The 14,633-nt window shown below is 38.8% G+C and overlaps 1 protein-coding gene across 1 annotated transcript in view; it reads left to right on the forward strand.

The window, feature by feature from the left end:
* Positions 1-528: 528 nt before the first annotated feature.
* thsd7aa (thrombospondin, type I, domain containing 7Aa) overlaps positions 529-14,633 on the forward strand; it is a 97,091-nt gene continuing 82,986 nt past the window's right edge. The window contains exon 1 of the mRNA XM_032581556.1: positions 529-966. Coding sequence (XP_032437447.1) covers positions 813-966 — 154 coding nt within the window. The 5' untranslated portion in view covers positions 529-812. The remainder of the gene's footprint in view (positions 967-14,633) is intronic.

Raw genomic sequence — 14,633 nt, forward strand, 5'->3', positions numbered from 1 at the left:
TGGGATATGGACTTGAAGCTTTTTGCTGTTCGATCCTTTTTAAAGTTTTAAAGTGTCAGCCAAGTTGATAAAAAAAACTTGGGAGAAGCAAATTTTTGCCTTTGATGCAAGACATCCTGAACAGTTGTTCAACCTTTTACGAAAAGAAACATTCATCCTAAATGAAGTGTTTTTCACTACATATTGCTACTATATGTGAAAAGCATTTTAAAATGTCACCTGAAAACAGGAACATTTGCCAAAACAGAGTTCAACTGTTTATGAAGCTTTGTGTTTTGGAAATCTTGACAGTAGTAAAAATGTAAAAATATGAGAAAAGATTTTTAAGATTTGTTTAAGATGCAATCTATCTTTCTTTATTTCTATCTTTCATTCACAAACAAATCCCTTCCTACACCTTAGCTTGCTGAACAGCGTCACTGGGTCTGTTGAAAGGGCACGAGAGACAAGGGAGAGAGGGAGGGATGAGAGGATGGGCATGTGTGTATGTGTCTGTGTGCAGGAGAGAGAGAAAGACAGAGAGGGAGACGCTGCATCAACCCGGCATGCAGCAGCAGTAGCAGGCTGTGCTTTGGGATCCATTGTTCCATGTTTTTCCACAGCCGGAGCATATTCCTTCCCATTAAAACACCACGGCAGAACAAGCAAAGAGAAGAACAGAAACATTAGGAGATCTCAGCTTTGTCTGGCCAGGATTATTTCTATTTGGGAACATTGTTGTGGACAAAGGAGGAACCACACTTCAGCTCTTTGCTGTTGTCCAGGCTTGCAATTGACTGCATTGGGAAGTACGCTCTGGCAGCGTGGTGGCCATGGGGCTGCCTGGTGGAGCTCGACTTGTGCTGGGGGTTTTAAAACAACCAGCGTGCCTCTTCATCTGGAGGTTATCGCTGCTCTTCTTCTCCATGTGGGCACTTGATGCACAAACCACTGTAGAAACTAAACCCTTATACATCTGGCAAACAGGTATGCCCCTTTTTCTTTTATCACCTTCTGGAAATGGGAATTCCCAGTTCTTTGATGAATGTCCCATCTGCTACATTGTTTTAATGATGTGACAACAATGCTAAAATGTTTGTGCATAGCAAAGTGAAATTAAGGAGATTCTCTGTGTTCTTGTACAATTTGCTTCATTACTGGTAGTTAATTGATCCTGCACTTTGTAGCATTACTCCTAGTTTCTTCTGTGGATAAACTCTACCTTCATTTACAGCTGAAGTTTACTGCTGAATGTGGCAAAAGGTAATGAACTGGAGCCATCTTGTTGTAGTTTAATGTGTTAACATATTTACTGCAGTCTCAGAAGGGAATGTCTCTTGACCCCCAAATGGCTGGTGAAGGTGTCAGTTGTGCTTCTTACTCTTTGGTTCTGCTTTCGTTTGAATGAATCCAGGCAGCTGGGACTCCTCAGCTGCCTTATGCTTCTATTTGATTCATTTATCACAGTCTGTTGTGTTAATGAGAAATGGTTCATGCACAATAGGGGCGTGTGGCTCTTTTCTAAGTAGGTTAAGAGAGTGTAACCTAAAACACAAACAGTCCATTTTATTTTATTGTTGAACAGGCAGAAGTTTTATTTTTGTTAAAATCATTTCTATTCAGTTAATTTATAAATCATTTTGACATAAATTGTAATGTTTATGGTAATGTAAGTTCGGAGCTTCACACTGAAGGCAGTAGAATACGAGAGTGTTTCTGCTTGTGGTGTTTTGGGTGGTGCCGGCTGAGTCTCATTCAGTGTGAGAGAGCAGCACATGGTCAGGAGGACAATACTGATGCATGGTCCAGTGATCAGAGTGAAGGAGGAGGCAGAGGGGAGGAGGCCAGAGGGACAATCATGGGAGCAGGAGTGAGGGTATGGATCTCTATTGATCTATTGGGATTGAAGTGCTCTTTTGGTGCAGCTGGAGATCAATGTTCTCTTTCTGTAGTGTTTAATCTTTTACTTTCTCTTCATCTTCGTATGAGTTTCACTGGGGTTCTGTTATCCAATCTCCTCATCCCAACCCTAAAAAAAACAACAAAGAATGGGCTGATCAATCGAAATGGTCCAGGAAGTGCCTGTCAACCTATGGGATCAATGATAACTTTCTTCCATATTAAATCTACAGCAGTGGCTTGTTTTAAAAAGCAGTAAAATGAACATGTGGATTTACTCTGAGTTGCTTCTGCACTCAACATAAATATAATAATTATTCTTAACTTTTAGGACAGTTTACATCAGTTACTAATGTATTTTATTTTGCTTCATAAGTTTAATGTTGAAAATATTTATATCTTTGTGACAAGCCCAGTTGTCAGCCTTGCCAGTGGTCCACTGTCCTCTTTTACTTTTGTGCTGTTGGTCTAAGATGATACCACCCATAATTCTACAACACTTGTGAAAAATACTTTTAATTCCAATCAGTTCATCAAAATTCAAAGCCTTTGTTGTCCTCATACATGTGCATAAGGAAAGTAGAACAGCTGCCACTGAACAGTGCTTGTAATAACAAGTCAGCAAGATTCTGAAGCAACTGTCGAGAAAAACCAATCAAGTACAACAAAGCATAGTTTTCTGATTTTACTGATGTTACGGTGATGATTTAAATATTATGGAGATATTGTTTCAGATACTGAATTAGAGTTTTATGTGCTCTTCTGTTGACATTTCACTATCAGTATTCAGGTAGAAAAACAGTCATTTAGATTTGTACTAAATGCGAATCCTACCAAGGTGCTGAAATCATTTGCTCAAACTTTGCAGGTTCCAAAGCCAGCGTTTTGGTATTGATTGTTTAATGTAATTTTGAATAAAAAACAAAAATCTTTCACTAAAAGGAAATAATGTGATTAGTATTCAATAAAATAATCAATTGATAATATTTTGTTTTTGGTAACATATGATTATTTCTGTTATGGTCATGACATTTATTGTTGTATTCATTGTTCACACCCTGTAGAAGGAAAAGCCTCTCCTGGTATTATGTGCTCTACCTCCCACCGTGTTAAAGCAGGGGAAGAGATTAGGGATCGAGAAACCAGAGCAGATTGGCCAGACAAAGTTAACCTAGATACAGTATAGACATGTTTATATGTTTCCTCTGGCTTTACTGCGTTGGCTCTTAGCTTACCGATGGCTGCTTGGTTGACTGTCAAAAGAGAGCAGCAGCATTATTCAGAACAGCAGTGAAGCATTTTGGAAAGCAGGTGTGTTTTTGTCATATTTAGGTCTCAGATCACTTTTACTTTGACACAATGTAATAGAAAAAATAAAGTCTTTTATCTGTAGATAAATATCCCACAGGATTAATTTGGTGCTTTTTGTAACATAAAGCCTAGTTTTTAGGCCGATTTTGTCCCGATTTTGCTTAAGATCATCATAAGCGATAATCCTGCCATTTTTGGTGTGATAAGACTGATCGGGTCTGGTCGTATGGAGTTAAAACAGTCTCAATATTCACAAATGCAGAGAACAAGATTCACACTTGTGCTAGCATAGCTCCGTAGCATAGCTCACTCACTTAAGTCACTAGCTTGTGTTGATAGTTGCACAATTAAATTAACCATCCATTTTCTTATCCTATTGGGGTCAGGAAGGGTGCTGGTGTCTATCTCCAACTGTCAACGGGCTAGAGTCAGGGTACACCCTGGACAGGTCGCCAGTCCATCGCAGTTAAATTAAATCAATTAACATTAAGAATCAGAACAATGGGACAAGTAGCTAAATATACTAAGATAAATAGTTAACTTACCCCTCTGCTGTCGCAGACAGAAGTCAGGGTGAGTTATCTTTACTTCCTCATGGCTACAGTGCTGTTAGAATGGTTTAAAAAAAACAAGAAGCCATTTGTGGATTGAGGCGTCATGGGAGTCTCAAAATTCACACACAAGTGCACCCCAACTCACAGGGCAGAAGAAGCTTGTAAATCAAATATATTTTGATTTACAAAATATATTTGTAAATCATATTTGCATCAAAAATACAAGTGTGAATCTTGTCCTGTGCATTTGTGAATATTGAGACTGTTTTAGCTCCACAGAGGACTGTCTAGCTGATGTGTGGAACAGTGTGAATGTTTACTCAACATTTTGATCAAGGAATAACAGAAATGACAAGGAGTGACTATGTGACAGGATAGTGTGAGACAGAAAATCTGTGAAACAAATCAAGCTCCTCTGCTTCTTCCAGTGGTGGAATTGGCATCTCCAGGAATACACTGCTCCCAGTCAAAAACAACCGGAGCAAAGAGGAGCATCAACCTCATGTACACGCTGCTCAATGTACTCATGCTAACTAGCCTTAGAATTCACCACCGGCTTCATTCTGGGGAACTAGCTGTAGCATAGCACAGAGCAAGGGGGTGTGTGTGAGCCATGAATACACTAACATGATTGACAGTGCTAAGACCTTCCTCCTTGGCTAAAATGAAGCAGATTACTATTAATCCCAAGTGCTGACAGGAATAGAATTTACATTCTATTGCCTCCCTGTCAACTGGTAGGTTACAGGACCGTTGTATGAGCAGGTCAGTAAATAAATTAAGCCGTCCAGCTCATACAGAGCGCTGTATGGGCATTTGTTTACATGGGGTGGGTGATAGCATAGCCATGCTAGCCCTTCCTACCATAAATCACTGTAAAATCAAACTGTAATCTCTCCCCATGTTTCTGCCAAACCTAGCTTGTGTTCTCATAGTCTTACGAATTTTTTTTTTTTTTCAAAGGACACATGATATGTTACCCACATCTACAGTTCCTGATGACATTGGTTAGTGTGGCAGAAAAGGTCCCCGCTATGACTAAAACAAAAATACATTCTTATAAAAATATAAACACTCAAATACCATTGCTTTCAAAGACAATCTGCCTGTCTGTTCACGAGCTTCAGGGGAAGAGCAAAGAACTGAACATTCTTCAATGCCAAAGCTGACTGACTCAACCTGCACTTATATGTACATACTTCTATATAGGCGAAGTAGGGTGAAGTACTTTAGATTTATTTTCATAGTAAGGCAAAGCACCACATCTTCACAAACTAAGATTATTTTTCACACCTGTACACACAATAATAATACAGCTAAAACTGTGTAAAAATTATATAATTCATACTAAAAGATCAAGCTTCGTATTATTGTGGGTTGTATTTTTTTTTGCATGTTTCATGACATTTCATATATTTCAAGCTGTTTCTCTTGAGTGTATAAATGAAGTACACGCTTAGATGGAAATAGGTCAAAATTAGCACAGGTTTACAATTAATGTTGAGCTACATCTAAATGACATTCAAAGCAAGGTGGGTTTTTGTAGGAGGAAAATCTGTTTTCTTCTCTGTCTCCAGCTATGTGTGTAGATTATTTCAAAGCCTTTGTGTTTTTAAACACCTTGCTGCTCCTTCAGCACCATAGCTGGGGGTTGTACTATTAAAGTTAATGGAGGCAGGTGAAATTGTTTGTTTACTCTAAGCTTCGTCAGGTGCCAAATTGCAGCCATTATTCTGTATGGGCCTGAAGAGCCTGAGTTTAAGTGTTGTATTCTGCCTGGTGGGTTGCCCCACCGGGAAAATGTGTGTGTAGGTGTGCACACGCAGGGCACAAACACTCAAACACACAGGTGCTTGTACCCACCACGACTCCACCAAACTCAACATGATGCCTTTGTCTCTCTTCTCTGGCTGCCATCCCTAATCTCCATTAACATATTCCCATTTCTCCTCTTGCTTACTTGACAAATAGAGCATTTTCAATACAGCAGTTGTTTTTTTATCTGAGCATGCTTACAAAAGCAGAGTGATGCTGCAATTCATCTTGCACCAACATCTTTAGTATTTTATGCCGCTTCTTCTGTGTTACCCTCTATGCTCCTCAGTCTAACAGCCAGAGAAACACCCTTTAGCTTAACACAAACACACACAATAGGCTTTGTGCTGAATGTGTGTATGTGTGTGGTGCGCCTCATTACTCCTAGTGAGCAGGCTGACAGTGGGGGAGGAGTGCTGCTGTCAGTATCCCACCTGCAGGCGTTGGACATGGAGAGGCTCAGTAATTATGCACAAGTGGAGCTTGTTCGATCCAAATACAACTCCACTGCACTGCCACCAACATGTCTGTCAGCAGAGCAGGCCAGTCAGCCCAGAAGAGTTTCATAAAGTCATCTTCAAATGTACTTAGATGACTGGAAACTCTTAAGAAGAGTAGACTGTAGAATTCAGCTGTTTTCCCTGTCAATAGTTCACAGATTCGCATTAACTCCCCTCATGCCCCAAGACGTTTAGGGTCCGAGACCAAGTCAAGACCAAGACTGGTGCCCCGCACAATAAAATGTGAAATACGATCAAAATTGCTTCTTAAATTGATCTGAAAGACCACAGTCTCATAAGAACACCCAGATATTAAATGCTTACAGCTGAAATAAATGTAACCGATATCATTATCAATTCAAACTCTTCATTCTGCTTTGTTTCTATCTCTGTGCCACAATCCACGGAGGTCTTGTGCCATCCCTAAAAATATAATGCCCTGGGCAGTTGCCCGTATTGCCCATGTCAGAAACCACCACTGTCTGCTACGTTAAACACATAGCAATTAAGTCACTGCATTAATGGTAAACTATAAACTCAAATATGAACACTGACCAAGGAGCAACAAGCAAGAAGTAACCAAGCAGAAGGCTCCCTCCCTCCCGCTGCATGTAGCCAAGCAGTAAAGTGCTGTAATATCTGCCACCATGACAGGTGACAAAAACAATCAAAGAGTAATGTGCATGCTCTTCCATTCTTGTGTTTTATTTATTTGCTAATTGAATAAATATCAATGTATATAATTAAATAAAATAATAATAGCCACTGCAGTGTACACAGAGCATTACAAGAACAAAAAATGGCTCTCAGTGAGGCTCCAGTCCTATCGTTCTTAGTAAAGAGCCATTCAGAAGAATCGGATCATTTGTGAATGTCATATCACCGTATTGCAGACTTTGGTCACAGCATTGTCCCATATATGCGACATGTCAGTCAACACCTCCGCACAATAATTCAGCACAGTGAGTGGCAACGTTTTTTCATAGCAAATGCGATTTGTCCCTGTACAGCAGTGGTGCCCAAAGTCGGTCCTGGAGGGCCGACATTCTGCATGTTTTAGTTCTCTCTTTGGTTTAATGCACCTGGATCAAATAATAGCTCATTCGAAAGTCTAAGAGGAACATTGACATGCTGAAAAGGTTGTTATTACCAGCAGGGAGAGAATTAAAACATGCAGGATGCCGGCCCTCGAGGACTGACTTTGGGCACTCCTGCTGTATAGCTAGCTTTGCTCAGATCACCTCCACAAAGCTTATCTTTCATTGAGCTTCCTCTAAGTGACTGTAAAAGTTGAACATAGTCCCCACTGTCTGTGAAAGCGAAGCACTGCTGAATTTACATGTCGCTATATCCTACGATTCACAGTATGTAGCAGGATTCTACTACCGACGATTAGACATCTTCTGCCGCTCAGAGAAAACCACTGCACACTGTGTTAGAGTGCAGTGAGAGTGAAAGGGGGAGGCGATGTGTGACAGCAGTAACAGAAACACCTTATTAGTATTATTGCTTGGATTTTAATCGGTATGTGAGTCAGTCATATAATTTATTTACCATAATTTAGTTTTTTGATTATTCCTAAGACTTTTGTAACATGCATCTTTATTTTGAGTTGATGTTATTTTCCCCCGGTGAACATTATTAAGCATCTGCACCTGACAGCACATGGCTGTTGATTTGAAATAGTTATATATACAGGTGATGTTCAAGCTGTGCCTGGAATAAATCTTACATTGTTGAGTCAAGAAGCAGTTCTATAAGCTACACAAGGTGCCATTTTTTTTCCACTGGAGCATCTGTCCCCCAAAATGTCTGTTGAATCCTGGGTTCACAAGAGAGTATGGATAGTAAAGAGAGGCTAATTTTTCAGCATCAATGTGAGTCCAAGTGCATATTCAAATCACTAAAGAAAAACTTAAAGATTTGGAATGACCGAGCCACTGTCCACAGGTAGATCTGACACAATATCTACTGATGGGTCACAAGAGAAATTCTTACAATTTGTTAGATTTGGTGAACTTTTGAAAAGAGTGAGCAAAGAAAGTCAAGATTAAGGCTGTTGACAGAGATCAGACTGAATGCAAAACAATGAATGCAGTTGTTTCAAAGGATAAAGATGCATCATGTTCTTATTCTTTGTATGACAGAAAACTGGTATTTTAACAGGTTTGTGCATGTTTGAGATTCACTAACTATTAACAAAAAAGCTCCCTGTTCAAAATGGCTGAATTTTCCTCATCCCTGATTTTCCTAATCTGTCACATCTCACATAATCAAACACAACATGACACTAAAGTTGCTAAGAAATCCGGCTAACCACATTACAGTGATTAGGGTTTCCTGTGCTTGGATTAACCCTCGTTCACTTACAGTGTGCAGCTGTAAGGTCTTGGAAATGTGCCACCGGATTGGCCTAAAAAGCAGAAGAACCTCTTAACCTGCTTCTTTCTTTCTTCAGTGTCTGATGCTGTGACTTGTTATTTTGACCAAGAAAAAAAGTTCTGTTAGGAAATAGACGCTGGTGGTCTTGTATGGGAAGCATCAGTACACATTGAAAATGATAGGAAACTGTTTTGAAATCTTTCTTTGATTTCATTCAAACTGCATTCTGTAGCATTCATTGCCTTTGATTCAACAGCTGGGCAGAATAATCTCTCTGATGCTACAATGACTGTCACCTGCGTCCTCACCATGTTTACCCAAATGGCTACACTGAGACATTGTGTTGAATTTTACAAGACACAATTGATTAATATTTGATACTAAATTATCAAATTGTTACTAAATTGTTTTGGAAAGGGAGGAACACTTGTGGTGCTGCTATGTATTAGACTAGTGAATACATTTGAAATGTAGCTTTTTCCTATACTCTGATGTGGGATTTCTCCCTCTTAAGAACAGGAAGGGACTGTAAAGCAGCTAATTTGGGATTAGCAATTTGGTTTTTGGAACCAGAGATTAGGGGCAATTGGCTTGAGTCCAAAATTAGCCGGTGTGGGACAGACACTTGAAATGATTTGGTCTAGGTCCAACTTTTTCTTATTTCAATCAATAATCAGACAATTAGTAATCACTCTAATACAATTATCAACCAAAACAGATAAGCTCTTTAGGAATTTCCTCTAAAGAGCTTTTGTGTTTAAGAATAAATGTTAAAATTTTCATTGACAGATAAGTCAAAATAACTTTGTTAAATGTCATTTCTCTCTGAAAGGTGAATCTCTCGGTGTATTTGGAAAATCTGTATTTCTATGTTGTAAAGTTTAGAGGAATTTATGAGAGGGGACATGAGGTGCCAGAAAACAGTCTTATTACAGGAAAGGACAGAGAGCATCTCCAGCTTTGACCAGCTGTTGAATTTCTCTGAACAAGTTTGGGTCTGGCAGCAGGATCTGTCGTGTCTCTTTTCTGTCTGAGAGTGGCATCATCCAGGTTCCATCTGCCTGTCCTCTGAGGATGGAAGGTTATTTAATCATTTGCAGTTCATCCTTTGAGGCCCAATTTATGGAGTCTAAACAATTACCTTGCTGAAAGATTAAAGATCAGGGAAAACAATGAACTGAATTGTGAACAAGTGGATCAAACTTGTGCATTGACTCAACTGAACATTATTGGGGCTTTATGTGTCTCGGCTGGTCATAGATGCATCAATGTGCCCTTCTCTCTAACTCTGCTTGTGATCTTTTTGCTACATAGCCATCCTAAGCAAATAGGATGATGCTCTTAAAAAAATAAATTCTACTTTTTTATCTAAGCTTTATGTTTACTTTTCCTGTTTCTATTTAATTGATATATTTTTTTCTGAGAATGCAATATGCCAGATAACAATGATTTTCTGGGGCCAGGTATTACTTTAAGCTCTGAGACTAATGAAGTAAAAGACTACATTCTACTGACTGAGTATTTATCATGAGGCTAGACAAGGAGAAAAGTAATCAAATTTACTTCTAACTTCAAAGCAGACATTTTATTTATGTGCTGTGGAAGATGATTTGAAACATTAAAATGTGACAAAAAAGTAAAACTGATTTCTTAAAAATGTATTGTATTTGTTAGATAATTATTTTGCACACAATCTAAAAGAGCCCAGGTATTAATTCCTGTGGGTCTACTGTACTAAACTCCTTTGAATGCAGATGAGAGCAAGAGAAGAAGTTAAGCAAGAAATGTATATTAGTCAATGTCTCTTTCAAACAACTATCCACTATTGTTATCATTTAAGTCAGAGTAAATCTAAAATAATAGTTCTATTTTGCATTAATCATGAATAAAGATGAAAGCATTTATTAAAATGTTAGTTTATTAATAAACCTGCAAAGCTTCCCAGGTCCTGAAGCTGAGTAAGAAAACAGCCATTTTTCAAACTTATCCATAGAAGACATTGTTTCTGCTAAGCTGAAGATGAATAAAAATCCTAACATCATCAACAGCAGGTTGTTGAGATGCAAACACAGAAAAATCTACAAATCAATAACAACGTTGCTAGAAATTTCCCGATGAATTTCAGCTTAAAAAAAATACACAAAAATCTGAGTTCATATGTTTGACAGATGTTGCATGAAAAACACTAAAGTTAAAAATCCAACAGAGGAAGGCATTCTCCTATTTGATCCTGCTTCCTGATGACAAAGTTCAGTCCTGGTTACTGTGCTCTCTCCTGTGGCTCAGAATGCACCACAACCTCCAGAGCTCACAATCTGGTTGAGCTAAACTGTCTTTGCTGAGTATTTAGGTATATTTTGAAATGATCACGAGTTTATGCAGAATCATTGAAGACACCACAGAACCTGCAGTCATGAATCTGTCCTGTTGCTAAAAGCTGTTGGTTATAATTATTGTTTTTCATCTTGATTGAAAACACATTTTGCTCCCTGACCTGTGAGAAGTCTGTTTGCCTTTTTGTGTTAGTTTATGACTTTATTACTTTTATTTTCTGATGTTGTAGTATTTGCTTAGTTCACAGCATTTCTGTGTTTGAGGTGATTTATATGTAAATTTGATTTGATTGCAGTACTTGAATGTAAATTACTGATGTAAAATAATTTACATTTGATATCACCTGCTTTAGCATGTGTTTTTATTGTAGACCTGTTATCCTGCTGTCTTAAATATTAGACCAAATTTGCCTTGTTATAGAGATTCTAGATCACCATCCTATCATCACCTGTAGAACTGAGTAAGAAATCCTCACTGTGCTGCCGTTGTTAGTTGGCAGTGATCTCCTGTCGCCGGTGTCATGATTTGTGGAAGAGGTGATGAGGCAGAACGCAGCGGACCCAGGTTGAAAAGAATGATGGTGGTTTAATGATGAAAATAAACACAAAACAATCCAAAAATCCAGGCAGCATAGCTGAGCGGAAAGGCTAAGGCTCAACACTGGTAGCGATTGGTAACAATGGACAAACATCAAACACAGCTCGACAGACTGGTACGACAAGGACCCGACAAAGACAGAGACACAGGTGGTATTAAATACACAAAGGGTAATCAGAACGAGACACACCTGGGAACAATCAAGGGGAAGACAGAACAACACAGAGACTCAAGAGACACAGAAACCTAAAATAAACACTCAGAAAAACTCAAATCCTTACAGCCGGTGGACACGGTGGTGTTTAAGCTTTCTGTACTAAAGGCAAAATTAGAGCAATGGGTGAAAATGAATCAGACCTGGAACTTTCTCCTGAGTTATAGCAACAGAGGGGCCAGCATCAGCTGTGTCTGATGTGTGCTGACACCGTTCGGACCTGCAGTCATGTTCTGGTTCATTCTTTCCCGTCTTTGTGTGTGACTGTCTGCTGGAGGCACTCTGGACGGAGCAGAAAGAACTTTAGTTGTTTCTTGACAAAAGGAGGTGTTGGTGCAGCTGTGTTAATGTAAATGCAGGTTGAAGAGGTGTTGCCTGCTGTTGTTTTTAAAATACTTCAATTACTTTAACTTTGCATAATAATGTTCAGCAGTAACAATTTTACATGAACTTGACTGGGTGGCTGTAAGACATGAAACAGAAGGCTATGAAACTGATGAGTAGTCTAACCATAGGTGCCTTTAACTGATTTATTTACCTTCTACCACATTAATACATGATAAAACTTTGTAATCAGTTGACTGAATGATGTCCAGCTCATCCCTTTATCTGACAGATATGTTACTGAACTCAAGAATCCAAGTAGACAGAACTAGAATACGCCTAGTGCGGTTCAGGGTGAGGGGATAAATTCTTTATCATCCAGATCACACAATACAATTCTCCAAATAGCGAAATGTTTTTCCCACTTCCCTGTAAACTGTTTAGCTTCCTTTACTTGGACATAAATAATGTAGAATTATAGAATCATAAACATGTAATTCACTCATTTACACACTCAGTGGTTTGCTACATAGCAGGCCCACGGGGAGCTGAGGGCAGCAGATATCATTTCAGATTATAATTAATGAATAATATGCTTTAGTAAATGCTGCTCTAGAGTTGCTTCTTGAATCCACAAACTCAGACGTGAGACATCTTCCACACAACTCTGATAATAATCTTTATGGCAAACTCTTGGTTTGGCCAAAAATAATAGTTTGAAACGCAGATGAATTAATTTGTGTCAATTCACAATTAAAGTCAAAAACTGGAAAATAAAATAAACAAACAAACAAACCCATTTTATATGTAGTTACATTCAGTCCAGGTTAAATTGGTAAATTCTGACTGATAACATTCAAAGTAATTCCAAACACAGCCTGACAGATATCAGATATCTGGTATGAATTCAGCCTGGTATGAATTGAACTGGGTTTATATGCTGACTTAATCCAGATTACGATCTTGGGACCTGGAGCTGATCCTAGAAGTCAATAGATTACAGACAAGGCATGCACTCAACATTTTACATCTTCGTTGCAGGAGCAATGAAAAGCATTCATCCATGATGGTACTTCATTGTGTAATTCTGTGTCTCAAAAAAGCTTTTTTCTCCCTGAGAAAACCCTGGAGAACCCTGGAGAACCTTGGAGAACCCCGGAGAACCCTGCCAGTTAGGAAATTTAAACTAGTAACCTTCTTCCTATAAGGAAACAGTGGCCGTGGCTAAAAACGGTCTACTGTTCATTACTTGCATTCTCTGTGTTGCAGCCATTTCCAACTATATTGTCGTTTTATTAGAATTGAATTCTGTTAAATTTTATAACAGTTTTAACCTCTAAAAGCTAAAAATGTTCTCTAAAATGGAGAAAATATTCTATTCTATGTGAGATACTAGTTCATGTTCTTCAAAGACTATCCAGCAGGAACTCACTCTGGACCTTAAAGTAAACTGAAGTCACATGCTTGTGCTTGTCAACAAGATTAAAAAGTAATAGTGGACATGTTCATATGAATGACCAGATTAATTTGACATTATAATTATGATATTCTACAATATTCATTGTATATTATTTCAATGATCGCATTGACCAAGGCAAATCCCCTACATGACCTTTGCTCACCGTATGTTCATAGTGAACATGTTTTCTGAGAGTTGACAATGTGTGTCACCCCAATTCTCATCGGTTTCTTTCTCATTTCTTCTTCTGCGATTACTCCATAATGACTGATACACTACACTGACAGCGCGTCTGTTTCCTTAGCAACACTTCCTGCCTGTTTGTTTTTCTCACCTTGAAGAAGATCCTTCGAGGACTGAACAGATTGAAAACAAAAATGTTGAACTCAGCATAACTCCATGTATGTTACATAATGTTTTAATTCCCATCCATTGCACACTTCCTGTTATCCTTTGTCAAGAAAACTGGCATAAGGGTATGAGATCTTTCCAGGCACACGCAGAAAAAGATACATAATGGCTTGGAAGAAATAAAGTAATTCTGTAGTTTGATTAGAAGTTAATTAAGTTAATTAAGTTCTGTAATGATTTGTTTCTGCAAAGAATCTCTGATTGATGATTTGTAATGATTTAAATATGTAATGATTATGTTAATGATTAACAACAAGGAAAAGATGTGATTTATTGTCAATGAATATGAAGTTATGATCATCTGAAATCAATTTAACAACAAGTTGAATGTGTTTACTGAGTTTTAATAGATAAAGTGAGTTATAGAATATAGAAGAGACGAATGTGCAGTACAGCTCTGAGAACAGGAAATGTCGCAAGCAGTTCTGAACAGATGGCCAAGAAGCACAGGAAGAAAGGGGAAGTACGGGAACTTCCACTGTGGTCAGCAAGCAGGTTGAGAAATGGGGGGGACTTTTTCATGAGACACAGCGGCCGTGAAGGAAGTCACGTAGGCCAAACCTTCCCATACACACACATGGTGAGGAGAGGCATAAAAAGGGGCTGAAAAGAGGAACCAACCGTTCCCAGTCCGGCGGCGGAGAAGAAGAGACAACGCCTGCAATAGCATGCAGGAGCAGATTGAAACACGGACCGCACTTCAGAACTACGGGGAAGCTCAGACTTCACACCGCGAAGAAAGGACTGGGTCCCGCTGCCCCATCTCTAGTTCTTTATTTGACAGACGGTCTCGTCTCAACTCAGCACTTTCAAACTCTGCAGCAGGACTTGGAGGAAGGACAAAGGTCCCACAA

This window comes from Xiphophorus hellerii, chromosome 13 (genome assembly GCF_003331165.1).
Source record: "Xiphophorus hellerii strain 12219 chromosome 13, Xiphophorus_hellerii-4.1, whole genome shotgun sequence".
NCBI lineage: Eukaryota > Metazoa > Chordata > Actinopteri > Cyprinodontiformes > Poeciliidae > Xiphophorus > Xiphophorus hellerii.